This window comes from Dreissena polymorpha, chromosome 5, assembly GCF_020536995.1.
Source record: "Dreissena polymorpha isolate Duluth1 chromosome 5, UMN_Dpol_1.0, whole genome shotgun sequence".
Taxonomy (NCBI): domain Eukaryota; kingdom Metazoa; phylum Mollusca; class Bivalvia; order Myida; family Dreissenidae; genus Dreissena; species Dreissena polymorpha.
In genome coordinates this window covers 113,471,437-113,496,026 of record NC_068359.1, presented here as the reverse complement: position 1 = coordinate 113,496,026, position 24,590 = coordinate 113,471,437, and the positions used below count along the sequence as shown (strand labels likewise).

The 24,590-nt window shown below is 37.4% G+C and overlaps 2 protein-coding genes across 5 annotated transcripts in view; one reads left to right on the top strand and one right to left on the bottom strand.

Moving 5' to 3' along the window:
* The window catches only part of LOC127880949 (furin-like protease kpc-1), a 28,143-nt gene extending 23,220 nt beyond the window's left edge, over positions 1-4,923 (top strand). Inside the window, exons 13-15 of the mRNA XM_052428463.1 lie at positions 2,090-2,255; positions 3,750-3,821; positions 4,490-4,923. Coding sequence (XP_052284423.1) covers positions 2,090-2,255; positions 3,750-3,821; positions 4,490-4,710 — 459 coding nt within the window. The 3' untranslated portion in view covers positions 4,711-4,923. The remainder of the gene's footprint in view (positions 1-2,089; positions 2,256-3,749; positions 3,822-4,489) is intronic.
* Positions 4,924-5,163: 240 nt separating this feature from the next.
* LOC127880948 (plexin-A4-like) overlaps positions 5,164-24,590 on the bottom strand; it is a 159,386-nt gene continuing 139,959 nt past the window's right edge. For 3 of the 4 annotated variants that reach the window (XM_052428460.1, XM_052428459.1, XM_052428462.1), the window contains exons 23-32: positions 22,995-23,141; positions 22,103-22,262; positions 21,092-21,225; positions 20,063-20,174; positions 19,286-19,389; positions 18,606-18,698; positions 17,945-18,114; positions 16,804-17,016; positions 14,614-14,689; positions 5,164-10,186 (exon numbers count right to left, since the gene is read on the bottom strand). In XM_052428460.1, coding sequence (XP_052284420.1) covers positions 10,010-10,186; positions 14,614-14,689; positions 16,804-17,016; positions 17,945-18,114; positions 18,606-18,698; positions 19,286-19,389; positions 20,063-20,174; positions 21,092-21,225; positions 22,103-22,262; positions 22,995-23,141 — 1,386 coding nt within the window. In that variant the 3' untranslated portion in view covers positions 5,164-10,009. The remainder of the gene's footprint in view (positions 10,187-14,613; positions 14,690-16,803; positions 17,017-17,944; positions 18,115-18,605; positions 18,699-19,285; positions 19,390-20,062; positions 20,175-21,091; positions 21,226-22,102; positions 22,263-22,994; positions 23,142-24,590) is intronic. The other variant, XR_008049823.1, reaches the window with a different exon arrangement.

Here is a 24,590-nt window from a genome sequence, read left to right as displayed (position 1 = left end):
GACTTGTTTTTAAATAGTTTTCTGGTATCAACAAGTCAATAAATATAAAATTCTCACATAAAGTTTAAAATTAAATACTCACATGACAGTGCATTAAACAAGTTCAAACTAACAGAATGAAAGGTCAGTACTACAATATATGTGTTTTAAAAATTAACGATCTGCACCGGGTCCAATTGCTTCCAGTATAATATATTTATCGTTCGTCATCAAGTGTCGTGATGTCGAGCCGATAACATTCATTTTGCAATCAGTATACGTTGTACAAGACATCGGGCCGATGTAGAGCCAATATTCGAATGTACAACCTACAGCTGCTCATTTTGACTAACTTGTTTGATATGAAATTACAGGGATTTATTGAACTATAATGATCTAAAAAAAAGCGCAGAGCAAACACATAGCTCCAACATTGTGCATATATCGGTCCTTTTGACATCGGCTTATGTGTCATGTACATCATACAGCCAATATCGGGCCGATACGGACATGTTTGCTGGGACAGACTTGCGCGGAAGCTCTCTTTCATCTTTCCACAGCCCTGTTAAAAGTCACACGTACAATTGAATATCATTCCAAATTTCATCTTTTTGTAACATATCATACTCAAGTACTTTTTAACATTATGTTCAAAAGTTGTGTTTCACAGTGTTGAATAGTTTCATACTTAAAATTAATGGCTATTTAAAAAGTAATCGTGAGTTGATTATGATTTGATCGAGCTGTGGGTAATGACGTATACGAATTATTGTCCACGGTAGGTCATCCATATTTGGAATGGCCTATTGAACGAACATTCATACCCTCCCGCCAAATGAATGATACCGTTAATAAGTTAATAATCCGTAGTATTCGCAGGGGACATAATCCAGCGAGAGCCAACTATTCGGTACCTCGGTGCATTCCTTGACGAATCCCTTAGTTTCAAAAAACATGTATCAATGAAATGTCGTTCTGCCATGTTAAACTATTTAAGGATTAAAAGCATAAGAAAGTATCTCACAAGACAGTCCGCAGAAATTCTCATTGTTTCCCTTGTTCTATCACACCTTGACTATTGTAACGTAATTCTGTATGGTGTGGCAGAGTGCGAAATCAACAAAATGCAACGAATACAGAATGTGTGCGCCAAATTGGTTTTACAACGAAGCAAGTTCGACAGTTCGAAGCAAGCGCTTTATGAGTTGCACTGGTTGCCGATCAAAGCAAGGATAATCTTTAAACTACTTACGTTCATGTACAAGTGCTCTAATGATGAGGCCCCGACTTACCTCACTGAACTTCTCACAAAACAGATTCCAAACAGACAAGGCCTGCGGTCATGCGGCATTAACATGGCCTCATATGACGTTCCGTTCAATAAGCGAAAGACATTTAGTGACAGGAGCTTCAGTACAGCTGGGCCAAGACTTTGGAATTCCTTGCCTCAGGATCTTAGACAATCGAATTCCTTAGAATCTTTTAAGAAGAATTTAAAAACTTACCTTTTCCGTGATTTTTATGCACTTTTCTGAGATTATGTATTTTAATCGAAATACCGTATACGGTTCAATGTTTAAAATAACCTCGATCGTATCTCTTTTACCAGGTTTATAATTGGTTTATTATTTATATATTGTTTAACTTGTTTTATTTTCAGCTTATTGTAAAACTATGGTTCAATGTTTTATATAACCCCGATTGTATCTCTTTTACCGGGTTTATAATTGGTTTATTATTTATATATTGTTTAACTTGTTTTATTTTCAGCTTATTGTAAAACTATGGTTCAATGTTTTATATAACCCCGATTGCATCTCTTTTACCAGGTTTATAATTGGTCTATTATTTATATATTGTTTAACTTATTTTATTTTCAGCTTATTGTAAAACGCCATTGAATATGTATTTTCATAGTAATTGGCGTTTAAGCAAATAAACAAGTTTCAAGTTTAGTATAGGAGAACACAGCATATACATCATGCATTTATCATTAATATGCACATTCCAATGTACACACATTAAACGTGAAAATATGACATGATGTGTTAAAAATAAAGTTTTATTTCTAGTATTGATCATAATAATGTCGTCGCTTATAACGGTTTAGTTTATCCTGACATCTCCCGCCGGTACTGACAGTAGATTATTACGTCCACGTCGGTTTGACGTTTCTAACGGCACGACGGATTGGACGTTCATGACGGTGATGTCGTGGGGAGAACGGCCGATGGGCGTCTGGACGCTGCGGATGGAGACAACTGACTCCTCGACAGGTAGTGTGTGTGTAGGTGTGTGTAGGCGGGGTGGGGCGGGGTGGGGCGGGGCTCCACTTAAACAACAACCGCCTAGATTTGTTCTGGATATGAGCACACACGCTGTTCATGTCCTCCCACCCATGAAGTATACCTCTGGATTGAATAATTATTGCGTCATGTTCAGAAGTTATCAGCGCGCATGACAAGTTATGACGGCGATTTCTTTAGATTCTTAAGCATTTTATTTAAGAACGAGGTAAATTGAGTGGCCTAACGGGTCAACATCTATGACAACATTTTCGAATATCCAAGTCAGGTTTGTGTGTGTTTCGACTTGGATTGAATAACGAAATTAAACTTATTAAGAAAATGTCAAAGTCACCGAAACAATTATACATTGGTACATAATAGCGATCATTTATATATAAACAAGTTTGAATCTCTCAGATTCAAATTAAAAGACGAACAGTCAAACGCAATGCGCAACAGTGTGAAAGGATGATGTTTTTATGAAAACTTACAACACCTGTTAACCATGTTACATCTGCTACACTAGCGTTGCGAAAATATACTTCGTACATCACTAATGAAAAATTATACACACCGACTTATCTGAATGAAATTTCTTGTCCATAAAAGGGATTCATGAACCCTTACAGGGACTTGTTAACAGTTTGGCTAAATGACTATTTTCAAATATATTAGCATCGATTCAAAAATGGTGTGTGCATTATATTTACACTTGCAAAAGAACACTCCTGACTTATATACAATCTTAGAAATATATAAATATTAATAAGCCTGTGTGACACTTGCCATTGATGATTTAGTAAAACCATTTATGTTTAAACTACCCTCACGAAATCACAGCATTGCGTGGCGTAGTGGTGGAGAGCTAGAATGCTTCGAGAGATCCCGAATGCGTGACCCAGGATGGGCACTCTTTTTATTTCATTTTTTTTCTTTTTATAAAAAAATAATTATCTAAAACTTTTCCAAAAAAATAACAGCTTTACCGGATATTTTCATACGTTGAAAGTGTAGGTTACTAGTTTAATTTATCATTTTCCGAATTTGCAAGACACCATTCATTAACAATAATGGAAATTACGTTTTTGTATAGTATCAATATAGCGAGAATAGAACAATCTTTTGTAAAAGAAGTCAAATGGTCAATCATATTGCACATCTTAAGAAATTTCATGGCAAATTTGACAATATTTATGTTAAAGCCGGTGGCGGCGACAGGGTTCAAAAGTGGCCCGTCATTAACAAAATCAACGATGTTACTAATTAGAAAAAATATTGTTCGTTCTTAACGTTTGGTTTATGTCCATTATTGCGTCGTTGTTAACTTATGTAAAACGTGGGAACCATTTAGAGCCGTTTTCATGTACAAACGCTGCGCTGCGCCTCATAGCATCTCTGTGACGAAGCGTTGAGTATTTACAGGGCCCATTTAAGGATCTGTCGAACTATGATAGCCTTAACAATGATTCGGATATTTTTCAGAATTTGGCTTGAACTCGTGGCGCTTGAGTCTATATGGCGTCCAGACAGCACCCTCTTACGTCGACGCGCAAGGTAATCTTGCCTTGTTCTCACTGTCTCAAATATTTCACACTTACACAGGCAAGTAATGGTAAATGCAGAAACACATGTATCTTGCATCGTTTGAATTCATATATGAGCTTAAACATTGAATGTCGAATTATCTATAATAAAACAAGAGTTCATACTCACTTCAACCGTCATTGTTAACGACATTCTGTGTTAAATGGACAATTTTAAAAGTTGTGTAAAAACCCAGATTCGGAACAAAGCCAATCGATGGGTCGAAATGTATAAAATAATAAATACAATAGTATGTTTTAGACCCTTCCACGTCGAACCAAAGCCACATTCAATTGTTAATGCTGATCACAGGGATTTGACCATTACATCAAGACAGATCAGCAAACGTTTCCGATTGAAAACTTATAAATTTGAGTCTCGCTCTGAGAAAACGGGGTGTAATGCATGTGCGCAGTGTCGTCCCAGATTAGCCTGTGCAGTCTGAACATGCTAATCAGGGACGACTCCTTCCGTGGTATTTTTCGAGTAAAGGAAGTCTCTTCTTAGCGAAAATCCAGTCTAGATGAAGTGTCGTCTGTGATTATCCTGGGAGGACACTTTACCAACATACATGAAGTCCCGTTTTCCCAAAGCGAGACTCATTTATTAACCGGCTTCGGCATGTTTTTTCTCTACAGTGTTGCCTCAGTCCGACGCCGACGAGACAACTGCTGGGGCCATTGCCGGCGGTGTGGTCGGCGGTCTGGCTGTCGTAGCGTTTGTCGTCGTCGCCCTCGTGTACATTCTCGTCGGCAAGAAAGCAAAGTCGCCGGCTATACATCCGGAGGCGTCAGGGGTGGTCAACCCATCGATGAACGCGAGGTATCCGGAAGGAACTACCGTGAATGGGGACGCATAACAAATCACACTATATGATTGTTATAAAACTGTTGTATTTTATCATGTATACTAATACGTATTCTATACTAATACTGCGCTTCGTGTATTATCAAAATATCAACTAAAAAAATAACTTCTTATTTTGTTGGTAAGGTTCTTTTAATACTGATTTCTGATGTCTTTAGCCCAGCGAATGTTAACAGGGGTCTATAAATAAAGTTGTTAAATAATACCGAGACCTCGTGTCAATTTGTTGTTATCTGTTTGTTAACAGCCATGTCAGAACAGTATCCTTGGTTCGTTAACCAGTCCTAGAATTCCCGCATATTTCGGGATCAATTTCGATCTATGATCATGTTGTTTCATTATCAAACATTTTTATACTAAATATGACGCTTAGTAGACGAGGTGTTGCCTACGTAGGTTTTAGTTGAGATATGCAGTTATTTGCAGAGAGACACAAACAAACTGGTCAGCTCTTTACATTTTATTTTTTATATAAATTGCAGTTGTCTTTATCTACATAATTCAAAATTGCATAACATAATGCATATATATGTGTATAATGTAACAGAATCAGATACACGAATGGGATGCATGGTCAAAATGAGGAATACATCTGAAATAATTATAATAATTACATTTCATTTAATTGTTTCTCACTCCACACTAACACTGACACAGAGCATGCACAATGTTGTGCACAACAAAATGCACACATTATGAGAATGGTTTAAAGTTGTCCATTCTAAACTGCCAAATAATTACTAGCATTCAACAACTAAACATACGATGATGTGACATATAAACTGTTTGGTTTATAATTATGTACCATCTTCATAAAGTTTTATTTACATCACAAGTCGGTTTCAAAAGCTCAGTATAGATTTGTTCTTGTAATATTTTTAATAATAGATTGTGATTATAACAAAATATTGTATCCAATATATGGAATAAGTGCATCCTAAATCTTCATTTTGTTAATAACCTACTTGCAATACTCAGTATGAATTGTGTACAACCTTCTAAATGTTTCACAACATCCATTTTGATATCAAAACTTGTATAAGAAGTATTGTATGAAGCTTTTATCTCACCGTAAACAACCCCTCGCAATGAAGAAGATTGGTCAACATGTAATGAACTAATGAGAACAAAGGCAATGGGTTTAACAAATTATGGTACCTAAAATATACTTGATAAAAAATATAAGGCATACATATACTACTATGCATTTAAAGCTATGTACAGAAATACTGAATAAAAGATTGTTAACCATTTACAGTCTTAAATGTAGCAAGTATGTACAAAATCTCTCCATAACTAACTATATAATGAATTAGATTTATTAGCCAATAGTTGCATATCTATAAGCAATCAAGCACTTTACTGTCAAATGAAAAAACATTCTTGCAAATATTGTTTACCTTGCGTACAATTCATCATGTAAATCAATACATTTTCAAGATTGAACTGATCTCTAAAATTAATTAAAATTATGGCTGCACACTTTAATATACAAATTTGAACATACATAAAGGCAGAAGGAAAAACATCAGAATGAAGAACAACAGAATGCTGCATTAAATAAACAGTGATGACCTCGGTGGAAGCCTGGTCAGCATCCTTTCATTTCCATTTTAAAATAGTCGAGAATTAACTCCATCTCAAAGTAAAACTGATTCAAGAAGATACACATGTGCTGTTGGTTGAAGGGAATAATGTTTTTTAGTGTTATTGAGGTTAATTGCCAAAACATTTGAGTTCACCAAATTTTTTTTGACCAATGGGCTTTGTTGAAATAAAAAAAGCGGGTCAATGGCACGGTCAAAATGAGGTCCGGTGACGACGGTGTGGTGAGTGTTCATAGATAACAATACTGATGTAAGACAAAACATGTCCTTGGAGGGTTCACATCCTATGGACTTACGGCAGAATGGAAATACCAATCACTAAATACCTCAGTAGAAACATTGGGCATTAAGGCCTTGATATTGTGCAAATTTGAAATACAGACAGGGTATTAAACATCCTTACCAATATATTATGCCATGCAGAAATAACAAAATTAAAGCCTTGAAAAGCTTTCCATATATATAAATCAAACAAAATAATCCTGTTTCATCACAGGTTTAGGCACACAGCCAAGCGTGAAATAAAGACATTTACTAAAAACAATAATAGAAACAATATAAAACATTCAAATTTAAACTAAAGAATTTTTTTTAAATTATGTTTTGCCATAACCTATTATTTTAGCATAAACACATTATCTAGGTTCTACAGACATACTGAAAGACAGAGCAGTTATTTACGCAAATGAAAAACGTGTATAACAAAATTTGCATACTTGAGAACATTTAAAGAATACAGTTCTCTAACATACCAGTAAAAACAATGTACATGAACATTCATTTTGGTCTTGATGAAAAACAATCATTAGTGGATGAAATGGGTAAGTAAAGCTTTTTAAATCAACAATCATTTAATTCAAGGTTTGCATCTATATTATACCATGATTATATGCGCTGCATTCTAAGAAAAAAGAGCTTAATGCATGTGTGTAAAGTGTCGTCCCATAAAGCCCGGGAAATCCGCACATGCTGATCAGGGACTAAACTTTTTGCTTTTATGGATTTTTTCATTTAAAGGAAGTCTCTTCTAAACAAACATCCATTTAAGGCGGCAAGAATTGTCCCTGATTAGCCAACTGATTAAGATTTACAGAATGAATTCAAAAAGTCATAACAAAAAGATGATTAAACAAGGCTATTGTTAAGCAATAGGGTCCCCTACCGGCTCAAACATTGTCAGAAATTCCACCACTTTCAGATTATTTTTTTTGGTTGCCATAGCAACCATAATTTTTGACATAGGAACAAAATGAATGACGTGCATAATGTCCATATTGCCATCTATCCATGTTCCAAGTTTCATGAAAAAATATTAAGAACTTTTAAAGCAATCGCAGGATCCAGAAAACCACCATTTCAGCTGTATTTCTAGTCAATTTGTTGCCATAGCAACCAGAATTTTTGACGTAGGAACAAAATGAAATGACGTGCATAATGTCCATATTGCCATCTATCATGTTCCAAGTTTCATGAAAAAATATTAAGAACTTTCACAGTTATCGCAGGATTCAGAAGTGTGACGGACGGACGGACTGACAGACGGAGCGCAAACCATAAGTCCCCTCCGGTGAAACCGGTAGGGGACAAAAACATATAATTAACACCAATGCAAATGATTTTTAATTTTTTCCGGACATTTTGGAAAAGAAATGTGTAACCTTTATAGAGCTATGTGTTTGAACATTCAAGAGGAAGAAAAACTGATCTAACAACACTTTCATGTCGAATGAACAAAGAAATAAATGTGCACTAACTCTAGAAATAAAAGCAACTGTGTAGGTTTGGTTTCTAGGTTTCAATGTGAATATTCATTTACATTTTTGGCATAGCATGACTAAAATTCACAATGAAAATATAAAACATCAGCAGCATAATATGGCCTATAATGCTTTCATGGTATCTACACATATGAAAAACATATACGCTTAAAGCAAGATAAAAAGATCCATTGATAAAATGAGATGAAACACAACAGAGCTCTGCTGTCTACACATTGTTATGGCAAATACGCTTAATATAATGAATGTTCAATAATTAACGGAACAATTTTCAAGCAAATTTATACAAAGTATTATATGCCAGTTGCCTGAACATTAGTGAGAAATAATCACACTGAGAAGGGAAACTCTTTTTATAAAAGATATGGACACAACTGATTATACATCAAAGCAAACAATGGAAGATTTCCAAAGTTTTAATCAAATACAAGTAGATGCTAAAAAGATTGTATAAAATATATGATAAATAGTCCATACTAAAGTATAATCAAACACATCATCAACCATGCACTCTGGAAGTCACTCTGCCCATGAAACTTATTGATCACAATCGCAGCACTTCTCATAATTTATGATATCGTCAAAAAAACTTTTGAGCATGATCTTCATAAAGCACTATCTATAAAGTTCATAAATCTTGCACAAAACTATACCGCTAACAATACTTTTGTATTTCATGTCTGCAATGAATATGGCCCTTCTCTACTGATACAAAACATATAAATGTAGGCCAGTTTTATAATGACATCCTTGATTGTAAGGTCATTTCATTGAAAGTAGAAACTATCATTGAAAGTGAATACAATCATTGGAAGTCGATAAAATCACAATTTTTAAATAGTTTTGATATAATGCTGGTCCTATTGGTTTAAAAAGTATATGACACAACACAAACATTTTGATTTGCAAACTAATAAAGCATTGTTTTGGTTATTACCTGGCAAACAATTCAAATAAATATCACATTTTCATGTTTGGCAAAACTCTTAGGATTTGTGGCAAATTATAAGAAGGTAAAAGAATGTATTAATACAGAACTTTACAGTATGTATTTTATCATGTAGAACAGAACGAATAGTGAAAGGTTATGATGAGGATAGTCAAGTAAGGCAATAAGATCCACCTCCAGGATGTTGCAATGCGTTTACTATAAATCATACTAAACTAGCTTCAATATTCAGTTAGATACTGTTTACACCATGAAATTGCCTTAGCAATTGAGAAGTCTGCTCAAACAACAATTGTGTATAAACCACATTCATCAGCGCCAAATGAAAGAAGACTTCATTATGAAAATAATCCAGACTCAGTCTGGGAAAACTGTACTTAATGCATAAGTGTAAAGTGACATCCAAGATTAGCCTGTGCAGTCTACACAGGCTAATCAGGGACAACACTTTTTTATGTTATGTAATTTAAAGTTTAAAGAAAGTCTCTTGTAAATGTTAAGAGACTCTAGGTGTAAAGTGTCACAGACTGCACAGGCTAATGTAGGAAGAGACTCTAGGTGTAAAGTGTCACAGACTGCGCAGGCTAATGTAGGCAGAGACTCTAGGTGTAAAGTGTCACAGACTGCACAGGCTAATGTAGGAAGAGACTCTAGGTGTAAAGTGTCACAGACTGCGCAGGCTAATGTAGGAAGAGACTCTAGGTGTAAAGTGTCACAGACTGCGCAGGCTAATGTAGGCAGAGACTCTAGGTGTAAAGTGTCACAGACTGCACAGGCTAATGTAGGCAGAGACTCTAGGTGTAAAGTGTCACAGACTGCACAGGCTAATGTAGGAAGAGACTCTAGGCACATGCCTTAAGCCCAGATTTCCTAGAACAAGGCTTAAATTAAAACTTCTCCAATCAGCGATCTTTGAATGTGACTTTGTTGGAGGACAGGCGGGTTGAAAATTGATTTTCAACAGGATGACGAGCCTCTCATGGCGACGTGAACAGACTCCAGTTTCTGAATGAGGCGATAGTTCCTCGCGAACTCATCATCCTCGAGAGCAGTGATGAGATCATCGTTGTACGCCTCCACGTACTTGTACAGCTCGTACAGGGCTGCACTCGTGTTGAACTCCTCGCTATGACTCTGAAAGGGGAGAGAGAAGAGCACTTGAGTTTCATCTAGCTATGACTCTGAAAGGGGAGAGAGAAGAGCGCATTACAAGCCTCTTATTGGGAAAACAAGGAACTATGTCTGTGCGTAAAGTGTTGTCCCAGATAAGACTTTGCAGTCCGCACAGGCTAATCAGGGACGACACTTTCCGCCTAAAATGGATTGACCTTTAGAAGAGACTTCCTTTAAACAAACAGTTCATTAAGTTCAGTAAAATACAAAAAGGACAATACTAGGCATATGCATTAAGCCCGTTTTTTTCAAGAATGAGATTCATTTATTAAACAGAGCTCTTAAAGTACAACGTATTTTATAAAGAAAGATACTCAGATTATGAATTATTGATAGAAGACTACACCTGGAATCACAAAGTATTGCTTATTCTTTCAATTATGGAAGAATTGCTTGAACAATATGACGAGGAGAAAGGCCATAGATATAACACAATAATGGATTACAAGCTCATGCAAAATGAGTAAACATTGTATTGAAAGTATCTAATGATACTTTGTTCAAAATGCTAAATATGAGAAACAAATAGCTGATATTCTGTTTTAATATCAAGAGCTGTTTCAAGAGATTGCACTGGACTATTCTTCTGTTTTGATGGTTTAATATACGTTTTCTGTTAGTCAACTAATATAATTATTATCACAAAGACTTATCAACTGAATATCTGCATTAATCATATAGTTTAAGTTTTAAAAAAGATGGACATTACAAAATATTAACAAGAAACATGACCATGCAAAGAAGTTAGATATTCCAATTTTTACCAATTAACTTAGATGCTTTTAATTATCTTTGAACACAACGTAAGCTACCAACAAACAGAACTAGAGCTTTGTCACAGACGTGACGTTTACCCCCACGTTAATTTTTAAGAATTATGCAATTATCATTTATAGCCATTTTGACCTTTGAACTCTTGAATTCTTCCACAAGACACACTGTCCAATGACTGAGAACAAAATTAATGTACAGAGTCATTTTAAAATCTCACATAATCTGACATAGTTATGGTCCAGACAATATCATTAATTGCCATTTTTGACCTTTGAACTTAAAGTGTGACCTTGACCTTGGAGATATCAATGTAATTCTTTCCTGCGACACACCGTCCCATGATGGTGAACAAATGTGCCTAATGATTTTAAAATCTCACAATGAATGATATAGTCATGGATCAGACAAGCTCATTTATGGCCATTTTTTACCTTTGAACTCAAAGTTGAAACCTTGACCTTGAAGATATCGACGTAATTCTGTCGCGTGACACACAGTCCCATGATGGTGAACAAATGTGCCAAATGATTTAAAAATTTCACAATGAACAACATAGTTATGGCCCGGACAAGCTCATTTATGGCCATTTTTGACCTTTGAACTCAAAGTGTGACCTTGACCTTGGAGATATCGACGTAATTCTGTCGTGCGACACACTGTCCAATGATGGTTAACACATGTGCCGAATGATTTTTAAATCTCACAATGAACAACATAGTTATGGCCCGGACAAGCTCATTTATGGTCATTTTTGACCTTAAAACTTTAAGTGTGACCTTGACCGTGAAGAAATTGACGTAAATCTTTCGCCCAACACACCGTCCAATGATGGTGAACAAATGTGCCAAATGTTTTTTTAAATCTTACAATGAATGACATGTTATGGCCCGGACAAGCTAATTTATGATCTTTGAACTCAAAGTGTGACTTTGACCTTGGAGATATCGACGTAATTCTTTCGCGCCACACACCGTCCAATGATGGTGAACAAATTTTCCACATGATTTTGAAATCTCACCATAAATGACAAAGTTATGGCCCGGACAAGCATTTGACCTTTAAACCCCAAGTGTGACCTTGACATTGAAGATATCAACGTACTTTTTTCACACGACACACCATCCCATGATGGTGAACAAATGTACCAAGTCATTTTAAAATCTAACGATAAATGACATAGTTATGGTCCGGAAAAACTTTAGGTTTAAAACACCGTGACCTAGTTTTTGACCTGGCATGACCCATATTCAAACTTGACCAAGACATCATCTAGATACAACTTGTGACCAAGTTTGGTGAAGATCGGATGAAATTTCGGGACAGACCGACCGACAAAGTGACTCCTATATAGCCCCCATTACCAGTAATGGGGGTACAATTACCTCCATCTCCATCCAAATTAGTTATTCACCAAAAAGATTTTTATATTTTAAGAAACATACAATTTCAGCACATCTGCATTTAAATTGAAGTTATAAAACCAAAATTATGTACTAGTATTATATATTTTGTTTTTAAACAGCTACTTTGACCTTGACCAAATTGGCCCCAAATGCAATCAATGGTAGGGCATCATGTCAGCTAGTACACAAAAGGGCCTCGCATGATGCTTCCAAATACATATGCAAAGTATCAATATAATATCTGTGATCGTTACAAAGACCAGTACGGGTGTCTCACAAACCTTAACCTTAAGTTCACAATGCACGTAAATCTTAACATAACTATTTAAAGTACAAAAGGGACATAATCCTACTAAAAAGCCATCACAGTTACAGGAAATGGACAATGAGTGTGTATTTCGAGGTTTAAGAGGTCCTTTTCGAGCCAGAGGTTACATTATATGCTGACCTGGAGTGTGCCCACAGTTACAGGAAATGGACAATGAGCGTGTATTTCGAGGTTGAAGGTCCTTTTCGAGCCAGAGGCTACATTATGTGCTGACCCGGAGTGTGCCCAGTTACAGGAAATGGACAATGAGCGTGTATTTCGAGGTTGAAGGTCCTTTTCGAGCCAGAGGCTACATTATGTGCTGACCTGGAGTGTGCCCATAGTTACAGGAAATGGACAATGAGTGTGTATTTCGAGGTTGAAGAGGTCCTTTTCGAGCCAGAGGCTACATTATGTGCTGACCCGGAGTGTGCCCACAGTTACAGGAAATGGACAATGAGTGTGTATTTCGAGGTTTAAGAGGTCCTTTTCGAGTCAGAGGCTACATTATGTGCTGACCTGGAGTGTGCCCACAGTTGAAGGAAATGGACAATGCGTGTGTATTTCCAGGTTTAAGAGGTCCTTTTCGAGCCAGAGGCTACATTATGTGCTGACCTGGAGTGTGCCCACAGTTACAGGAAATGGACAATGCGTGTGTATTTCGAGGTTGAAAAGGTCCTTTTCGAGCCAGAGGCTACATTATGTGCTGACCCGGAGTGTGCCCACAGTTACAGGAAATGGACAATGAGTGTGTATTTCGAGGTTTAAGAGGTCCTTTTCGAGTCAGAGGCTACATTATGTGCTGACCTGGAGTGTGCCCACAGTTACAGGAAATGGACAACGCGTGTGTATTTCGAGGTTGAAGAGGTCCTTTTCGAGCCAGAGGCTACATTATGTGCTGACCTGGAGTGTGCCCATAGTTACAGGAAATGGACAATGAGTGTGTATTTCGAGGTTGAAGAGGTCCTTTTCGAGCCAGAGGCTACATTATGTGCTGACCCGGAGTGTGCCCACAGTTACAGGAAATGGACAATGAGTGTGTATTTCGAGGTTTAAGAGGTCCTTTTCGAGCTAGAGGCTACATTATGTGCTGACCTGGAGTGTGCCCCAGCACCCCTACCTAATTAACTTACTACTAGACATACAAAAATGGAGAATAATTTTGGATTACATCTGCAATTTCTAGCTATTTTGTTGTTACAGAAAGATTTTAATCAATTTTAGTATGGTCTTGTGTTGTGTGTGTGTGGGGGGGTAGCTGGTGTTCTCGGTGTAAACCCCAGCTGTTCGGTATGGTGACCACTAACCAAACTCACATGCTGCCAGGAACAGGAATTAAACCCGGGTCACCTAGGTGAGAAGCGAGTGTACCAACCACTGCACTAGCTGGACAGCCAATGGTAAATGAATGTTCACAAGACCTTGAATACATACAAAGTTTTATTTCAATTTTTAAGGGTGATATAAAGCTATGGAGTAGTTGGCCAAAAATGTTGACCAGAATTGTAAGTTGCAGGTCAGAGTTATGAAACTTGGTCAATGACCTCCAAGCACATGTGTGAAGTTTTGTTGAATATATGAAGTAGCAACAGTGATATGGATATGTTAGATGTTTACCTAAACCTACTTTTTGAAAAAATACACAAAAGGGGCTTCATTTTCTGCTAAAAAGAGGTCTGAGTTACAAAAGTTGGTTATTAACCTCAAACAATGACCAGGAACACATGTTAGAAGTATCAGCAGAATACCTGTAGTAGGAACAGTGATATTGAGACGTTTACCACAACCAATTTTCTGAGTACCAAAAGGGCCATTAAGCTAATTATGCCATCATTTGGGAGAGTAGAATAGATGCAACTTTAAGGTGAACAGGAGAGCTAAAAACAGAAGACTGTTTGACTCACTCTGGATTCCTCGTTCATCATTGCTGTGATGTCCTGATCACTGATGGCTGGCATCATCTTGATATCATGGTAGTACCTGGTGAGATACAGGTAGACAGATCAGACACTGTATTCTAATAGAGCTGCCTTCTGCAAAAACAGGGCTTAAAGAATACATGTAAAGTGTCGTCCTATATTAGCCTGCGCAGTTAACACATGCTAATCTGGGGAAACACTTTCCTCTTAGACAGGATTTTTTCCATGAAGATACTTGTGAAAAACAAGAGCACCGCATAGCCGATGCCAACTGATGCAGTTTTGTATAAATGAAAGCTTGTTAGAAGTTTTATATTAGAAGTCACAGTGACCTTGACCTTTGACCTAGTGATCCGAAAACAGCCGAGCTAAAAATTATACCATAAAATCAAAAAAGTATTTTGTCTTATTAGCCTTTGCAAATAGCACAGGCTTATCTGGAACAACACTTAATGCTCATGCATTAAGCCCAGTTTTCCCAGAATGCTCATGCATTAAGCCCAGTTTTCCCAGAATGCTCATGAATTTAGCCCAGTTTTCCCAGAATGCTCATGCATTAAGCCCAGTTTTCCCAGATTGATGCTAAATTTAACACAGCAGAGTAAAACTGATCCCAGAGTGAGGACATCATATCCATGATATCTGTATTGGATTTGAATAAATATAACTATGCCCTCATAGAAGCTTACCTGTCCACTGATTTCTTATACTTTCTAATTTAAGGAACAGGAAATATTCAAATACCCATGAAATGCAATAAGCTTGCTCTTGGAAAAAAAAGCTTAATGCATGGACTTCGTGTCCTACCAAATTAGTCTGCACAGTCCGCAGTTGTTATTATTGGGGATGTCTTTTGTACATAGTTATTAAAACGTTATAATTGTGCTTACAAACTGACGGACAGACTGAACGACAAAATTCCTACCAATATATCTCTTTATAATGCATTCATGCAACCTTACCTATCCACCCATTTCTTGAAGGTGGGAATATCTTTGGCATATAATGCATTCATGCTCCCTTACCTGTCCACCCATTTCTTGTAGGTGGGGATGTCTTTGGCATATAATGCATTCATGCACCCTTACCTGTCCACCACCCATTTCTTGAAGGTGGGGATGTCTTTGGCATATAATGCATTCATGCACCCTTACCTGTCCACCACCCATTTCTTGTAGGTGGGGATGTCTTTGGCATATAATGCATTCATGCACCCTTACCTGTCCACCACCCATTTCTTGTAGGTGGGGATGTCTTTGGCATACAATGCATTCATGCACCCTTACCTGTCCACCACCCATTTCTTGTAGGTGGGGATGTCTGTGTCATATAATGCATTCATGCACCCTTACCTGTCCACCACCCATTTCTTGTCGGTGGGGATGTCTTTGGCATACAATGCATTCATGCAACCTTACCTGTCTACCACCCATTTCTTGAAGGTGGGGATGTCTTTGGCATATAATGCATTCATGTAACCTTACATGTCCACCACCCATTTCTTGTAGGTGGGGATGTCTTTGGCATATAATGCATTCATGCAACCTTACCTGTCTACCCATTTCTTGAGGTGAGGATATCTTTGGCATATAATGCATTCATGCACCCTTACCTGTCCACCCATTTCTTGTAGGTGGGGATATCTTTGGCATATAATGCATTCATGCAACCTTACCTGTCTACCCATTTCTTGAGGTGAGGATATCTTTGGTATATAATGCATTAATGCCCCCTTACCTGTCCACCCATTTCTTGAGGTGAGGATATCTTTGGCATATAATGCATTCATGCACCCTTACCTTTCCACCCATTTCTTGTAGGTGGGGATATCTTTGGCATACAATGCATTCATGCACCCTTACCTGTCCTACCATTTCTTGTAGGTGGGGATGTCTTTGGCATATAATGCATTCATGCAACCTTACTTGTCCACCCATTTCTTGTAGGTGGGGATATCTTTGGCATATAATGCATTCATGTACCCTTACCTGTCCTACCATTTCTGTAGGTGGGGATATCTTTGGCATATAATGCATTCATGCAACCTTACCTGTCCACCCATTTCTTGAGGTGGGGATATCTTTGGTATATAATGCATTAATGCCCCCTTACCTGTCCACCCATTTCTTGTAGGTGGGGATGTCTTTAGCATATAATGCATTTATGCAACCTTACCTGTCCACCCATTTCTTGTAGGTGGGGATATCTTTGGCATACAGCAGCTTGCTGGACGGAGAGTCCTTGCTCAGTTTGTGGTCACTCATTGAGCACGAGTCCATGAAATTTTGAGCAACAACCGATAAACACGAATCAACGATGTTTGACTTGTAAATGTCAAAAACAAAGTTCGGGTTCTTTATCACGTTCACCCAGAACCGCAATGGAAGGCTGAAATTGTCAAACACACAAGAATATAGATTTACAATAATATTTAATGTTGTAGTAATTATATAATGCTATAAACAGAAGTCCATAGAGCCACACAAACCAGGCTTAATGCATGTGTGTTAAGTATAATCAAAACTAAGCGTGAGCAGTCTGCAACTTTCAGTTTTACAGAATTTTTCATTTATTGACGGTATCTTCTAATAGAAAATCCAGTGTAAGCCGATAGTGTTGTTGCTAGGAGGTCACTTTTAGCACATGCATTTAGCCCAGTGTACCTAACTGCAGTATAACACCATGATTTCTCCTTGATTGAGGAGGGAATCATCTAAAGAAGCTGGCACATCTAGTGCATAGTGTGTGTCTTTTACCCTTATAATTCAAATAAAACTCAATGACTTTTTTACTCTGAATGCAATGCCTTAAATTTACAACATAATTTTAAATTTCTGACTATGCTTGAAAAAATGTTTTGATCAAATTTTACCCTTACTCTTGAGTAAACAATACGATCAGGGGTGAAAGTACAGAACTGTCGCAATACTAAAATCAGAATTTTAAAATACTGAAAATATAGTTTTCATTACCATTTAGAAAAGATACAAATTGTTGAAAACCATACAATCGGTATGAATACTGATATCTTTCACCCCTGTACAATTAACTCTTTTCCACGTCAGATGGCAAAGTGAAAATGGCCATATGAACCAGCATAAAAGAAAGTAACTTGCAGTCTGTTCAGGTTTTATGCCGTTTGCTGCTCGTCAGTATCTTAAGCTTGGAAGTGGAGGCTTTAAAACTTGAATCTAATAAGAAAGGCCTTAAATTACAATTCATTTTCTTAGGGACTACAATCCCATCAAAGTTTGTCTCCGAGTGGTAAAGGGTTACAACTGAAAACGTTCACTCTTGAACAATAAACAATTCGTACCTGTTTGATTTCCACGTGTGCACCACATCCTGGTCCTGTATGTTGTGAAGCAGGGCCTGGTCGTCAAGGAAGTCAAACATGTACTTTATGGCCAGAGGCAGGCAGGTGCCCCGGTGCGACGTACTGAAGATACGCTCAAACAGGTCGTCCACAAACTGCTGTAGTGTGCCCTGGAATGTGGACATAAAACATTTCAAAATTATGGGCCCTGGAAAGTGGCTACAAAAGTTATTGGCCCTGGAATAAGGGCCCTATTATATGGATATGAACTATTCAAATATATGCTTTACTTTAAATTGTTGTCCACCGTGCAGTGCTGTAGTAAGCCCTAAAATGAGGATACACAAATAGGGTTCAGTATACAGAATTAAGAGACATAATAGACTACCAGAACTGTGATAAGAACTAAGTCCATTTTTTAAATACTCAGGCTGAAAAATATGGATGTAACAAATTGAAAATTACATTTCGATTAAAACAATTAAATTTCAAATACATTTAGAAATGAGCTTAACTAGGTAAAAAAACAGGCACAACAAATATTGCATTGGGAGAAGGTTCTTTGAGAGGACAAGGTGGCATAAAAGAGAAAAAAACTGAAATTATTTTTTAGCGTGAAGACAACATGAATTGTGCCTGTAAAAATAGACTCCTAGTTTACCTTGGTAGCTAAGAGACGGGTGAGATAAATCTCGGACACCATCTTGCTGCCTCGGTCTCCTTCCTTGTTGCTCTCCTGGTCATGTTGCTTCACCTTAAACACACAAATGAGAACTTCAAAAACTGGGCTTAATGCATGTGCATAATGTGTTGTCCGCGATTAGCCTGTGCAGTGTGCACAGGCTTATCAGGGATATGACTTTTTCCAAAACTGGATTTTCGGATAGAAGAGATTTTCTTTATACTTTCCATTAAATCGGAAAGTGTCTTCCCTGATTAGCCCGTTTATTTCACAGGCTAATCTGGGATGACACTTTACGCCCAGAATGAGACTCAAATATAACACATGATGTTATCACTCAAATATAACACATGATGTTCACACTATCTGCTCATGGAAAACATCGAGTTTCTGTAAGGTTTTACTGAATGCAGAAATAACGTAAAGTTGTCATATAACAGTATATGGATGAATTCAATTTATGATTGTCTTTAATATTATTATGATGCTTTATTTTTTTTTAAACCAACAACAAATGTTTTTGACCAGAAATATACATCTATTACTCACAGCTTATTTTGGGAAACCATAAACACAACACTAAACATCTTTGAATAAGAAATGTGAATATTAATACTGGCAAAAAAAATATTAAAACAAAATCAAGCCTGTCCACTAACCAGGTGATACGTTTTTGTGCCAGAAATAAGCCCAGCCATCTCAATGTCACCATGACCTCCACGTGTAGTCGCGGCTCTTGACAACGCTGGACTACGACTTCCATCTACCAAAGTCACATTGTTATCAATAATTATAAGTTACTGTAAGTAAAATTGGACAAGATAGACATTATGAATAACTATTGTCCATGTCATTAATTGTTGTAAATCAAAACTTATTTTACAGTTTAAGATATTTTTAAAGTATGTTTCCAAGTAGAATCTAATGCTTCATACAATGTTCTGTAATTGGTTATTTGCTGCAGTATAAGCACAGTTTAAACCTTACATGTTTGGCTTTACCAAATCTTTAACTTAAACAGGAGAGGCTCAAGATCTCAAATGGTCTTCAGACTAACATGACAAAATATTTGTTGCAAAAACAAAACCAAATAAACAAATGACTGTTCCTCTATCAAGACTTTTCTAAGAATGAGGGGAAGTCTCAAGAAAAAAACAGGCTTAATACATGTGTGTAAAGTATGTTCCACATCAGCCTATGTAGTCCACACAGGCTAATCCAGGATAACACATTGTGCCTACACTGGATTTCAGAATAGACTTCCTTCAAACAAATAAATTCCATTAAAGTTGAAAGTTTCATCCCAGTTAAAGTGTGTGCGGACTGCACCAGCTTGTCTTGGACAACAATTTACGCACAAACATCAAGTCGTGTTTACGAGACCGCAGCTAAGATATAAGAAAATACTTATGTACAGCAGATGTTTAGTGACATACATGTTTCATTGTCAAAACGGCGGTAGTCAAATGATTTGACGGTGGCAACTGTGATGTCTGGTAAAGAGGGCACCTGTTTTGGACGGAGAACCATGCAAGCTTGATCAGCAACCTAGGGGGAGAGAATTAAATCAAGAGTGATACAGAGTACACAGGCACTTGTGAAGTTTGTAGTCACCATACCAGAAAAACTAGCTTGCTTAATACTTTGTTTTATAAAGATAGGTCAAAGCAAATTGTAGTTGTTATCCGGAAAAAAATCTATTTGATGCCGCCCACCAGCACATCCGCTATACAAGAATCTAATAATCAGGATTTGTCGAAAACCTAGTTTAATCGGAATCTTGTTTGTTTTTGACACATTTTCAGCTACCTTTCAATGTCCATCCACTTAAATTGTCAGCTGATGTTACATTATCAAAAGACAGTGTAATAGGCAAACATCAAATGTATATGTGAATTATGATTTTATTCTATATTTTATAAAGCAGTTTATTATTTAGACAGTTAGGAATCATAGTTTTTAATAAATGAATCCAAAATATTTCTTTGCATAAACGGTCTAGATTGTTTTTAACAACATCAAAAGGTTCAAAAGAGAAATCAGATAAACTAAAATCATTGTGAGTAGATCCAAAATGTGTCGCAACTTGCTAAATAGGATTTATTAAACATTTTTTTAATCAAATCTATCGCTATTCATTCTGCGGGATACATTTTGATTAGTTTGCCCTACATATTGTTTACAGCAATTTTTACATGCAATCAGATATATACCGGTAACATTACGTGAAGTACAATCAACATCATAGTGTAAATCATAGGATAAATCATTAACATTACTTTTGCTATGGCCGAAACATGTTTGGTATTTTAAAAGATTAATTATTAGGAAAACAAAAGAACGTGTTTGTATTGATTATTTTATTGTTATATTATCAAAGCATACAAGCCATAAATATTTGCATTTGGGCATTATTTCAAGCAAAAATGAAATAAGGCCATAAAGGTTCCAAACAGACAACCTACCTTGTAATGTGCGAGCGTGTTAAAGCGCTTAAAGTCCCCCTCCACTTTTGTAGAACTGTCAATATCGGACAGTATTGTTTTCACTTGTAATTTGGGGTTAAAATCTGGGTCGCCTGGCTGCCCAGATAATAGCACTAAATATAATAAAAGACATACAATTTATAGTGTACCCATGTTGTCAATATTCAACATATAACAGCAAGTTTATATTAATTACAGGATATCATATATACTGAAAACATATAGGTTAAATCTAGCCTATTAAGATAATGAAATGACATGTAGTCTTCTTTATAACATAAAAACAATATGTGTTTGTGCAACACTATGTCCCCCCATATATTTGACCTTTGACCTTGAAGGATGACCTTGATTTTGACTTTTCAGTACTCAAAATGTGCAGCTCCATGAGATGCACATGCATGGCAAATATGAAGTTGCTATCTTCAATATTGCAAAAGTTACAGCAAATGTTAAAGTTTGACGCAAACCAACAAACCAACAGACAGGGCAAAAACAATATGTCACCCAGTATAGACTGGGGGACATAAAAAACAAGAAATGTGTCCACAAAACATTCTTATTAGAACAAATTTTGTGTAAAACGCTCAAGAGTAAGAAACTACAAACAGGAGTAACACTCAAACACTAATTTCAATACAAACATACAACAAAGCTGTAAAACAACAGTATTTGATGACACTATCAGACTTTACCTACAAATAACACATTTTCCCACTAATTATTTTTATTTACTGAATTGACTGACAAGAGGTGGATAAGAACAATCATTTAACCGTTTCCCGCTCAGATGCAATTTAAAAATGGCTTTTGAAAAATAATAAAACATTAACAGCCTGGAAGTTACATGCAGGCTGTTCAGGTTTTATGCCGTTCAGGTTTAATTTAATTGGTTTGTCCGAGGAACTATAAACGCGTCAAAATGCATATTGAAGACTAAAAGGATTATCACCACTATGGCTTTGTAAAGAAACTATTTCAGATGCGTACCTAGATCCACTTGTTGTTTGGTGGGTCTGCTACTGAAGGGAGCATTCTTGTAGATGGCGTCAAGTATCTTCTCTTTCACCTGTGAGATGGTGTCACAGTCCAGCACCTTCACAGGGTGGGACTGCTGGCCGAACTGCTCCATGTCCAGGATATTCACCGTCTGATATACACACAGAACACCAAGAGTTTTTGTTTGTTTTGTTTATATATGCATCATTCTGGGAAAACAGGGCTTAATGCATGTGTGTAAAGTATTGTCCAAGATGAGCCTGTGCAGTCTGCGCAGGCTAATCAGGGACACACTCTCCGCCTACACTTGATATTCATTTACAAGAGACTTTCTTTAAACAAAAAATTCCATAAAGCAGAACATCCATTTTCAAACTCATTTGCCATATCATTAAAAATAATGTTATGAATAATTTTCATGAAGTCTGGGCAATATATGTGGCCTATTTATTGTTAACAAGGTAATTGACGAAGCATGTGGGCACAAAATGGACAAAAGGTAATTTCAAAAGCTTACAATAAGAATGTTGTGCTCTGGTGAGCAAACTGAAAAAGACCATAACTCCAATAATATTGAAATATTAATCTGGACAAAAATATGGTGCTGTGCAAGTTGTTATGCTCTTTTATATATGTCTGCAAAGTTTTATTCTTCTAAAACAAATACTTTTTGAGTCAAGTGTGACATAAAAAAAGTGGAACGGACGCAAGGACAGATGGACAAGTGCTTATCTATATGCCCTCCCCCTCATAACATGGGGGCATTATAAGTACAACCAACAAGCAGGCTTTATTTACAATCCAACAGGAGAACAGTGGTCAGTCAAGGGAAATTGGCAAAGTGGTAGTTGTAGACAATTAAAATTGTACTTCTCTGTCCTACCATTGGCTTATAGTCGACATGCTGCCGTATGAGCTTGTCCTCGCTGAGGGAGTAGCGTGCCTCGGATGTGATGCTGTCTACTGGGCCCTTAGACATTTGCTGTTTGATAGCCTGGTACAGCATGAACAGGGGCTCACCAGCACACTCCTGCAGAACACACCAGAGGAATATAGGGAGATCATGGTAAGACTGGTTTGATCTGCAATGTCATTAACAGGGGCTCACCAGTACACTCCTGCAGAACACACCAGAGGAATATAGGGAGATCATAGTAAACTGGTTTGATCTGCAATGTCATTAACAGGGGCTCACCAGCACACTCCTGCAGAACACACCAGAGGAATATAGAGAAATCATGGTAAGACTGGTTTGATCTGCAATGTCATTAACAGGGGCTCACCAGTACACTCCTGCAGAGCACACCAGAGGAATATAGGGAAATCATGGTAAGACTGGTTTGATCTGCAATGTCATTAACAGGGGCTCACCAGTACACTCCTGCAGAACACACCAGAGGAATATAGGGAGATCATGGTAAGACTGGTTTGATCTGCAATGTCATTAACAGGGGATCACCAGTACACTCCTGCAGAACACACCAGAGGAATATAGAGAAATCATGGTAAGACTGGTTTGATCTGCAATGTCATTAACAGGGGCTCACCAGTACACTCCTGCAGAACACACCAGAGGAATATAGGGAGATCATGGTAAGACTGGTTTGATCTTCAATGTCATTAACAGGGGCTCACCAGTACACTCCTGCAGAACACACCAGAGGAATATAGGGAGATCATGGTAAGACTGGTTTGATCTTCAATGTCATTAACAGGGGCTCACCAGTACACTCCTGCAGAATACACCAGAGGAATATAGGGAGATCATAGTAAACTGGTTTGATCTTCAATGTCATTAACAGGAGCTCACCAGTACACTCCTGCAGAACACACCAGAGGAATATAGGGAGATCATGGTAAGACTGGTTTGATCTGAAATGTCATTAACAGGGGCTCACCAGTACACTCCTGCAGAATACATCAGAGGAATATAGGGAGATCATGGTAAACTGGTTTGATCTTCAATGTCATTAACAGGAGCTCACCAGTACACTCCTGCAGAACACACCAGAGGAATATAGGGAGATCATGAGTAGACTGGTTTGATCTGCAATGTCATTAACAGGGGCTCTCCAGTACACTCCTGCAGAACACACCAGAGGAATATGGGGAGATCATGGTAAGACTGGTTTGATCTGCAATGTCATTAACAGGGGCTCACCAGTACACTCCTGCAGAACACACTAGAGGAATATAGGGAGATCATGGTAAGATTGGTTTGATCTGCAATGTCATTAACAGGGGCTCACCAGTACACTCCTGCAGAACACACCAGAGGAATATAGGGAGATCATGGTAAGACTGGTTTGATCTTCAATGTCATTAACAAAGGCTCGCCAGTACACTCCTGCAGAACACACCAGAGGAATATAGGGAGATCATGGTAAGACTGGTTTGATCTTCAATGTCATTAACAGGGGCTCTCCAGCACACTCCTGCAGAACACACCAGAGGAATATATGGAGATCATGGTAAGACT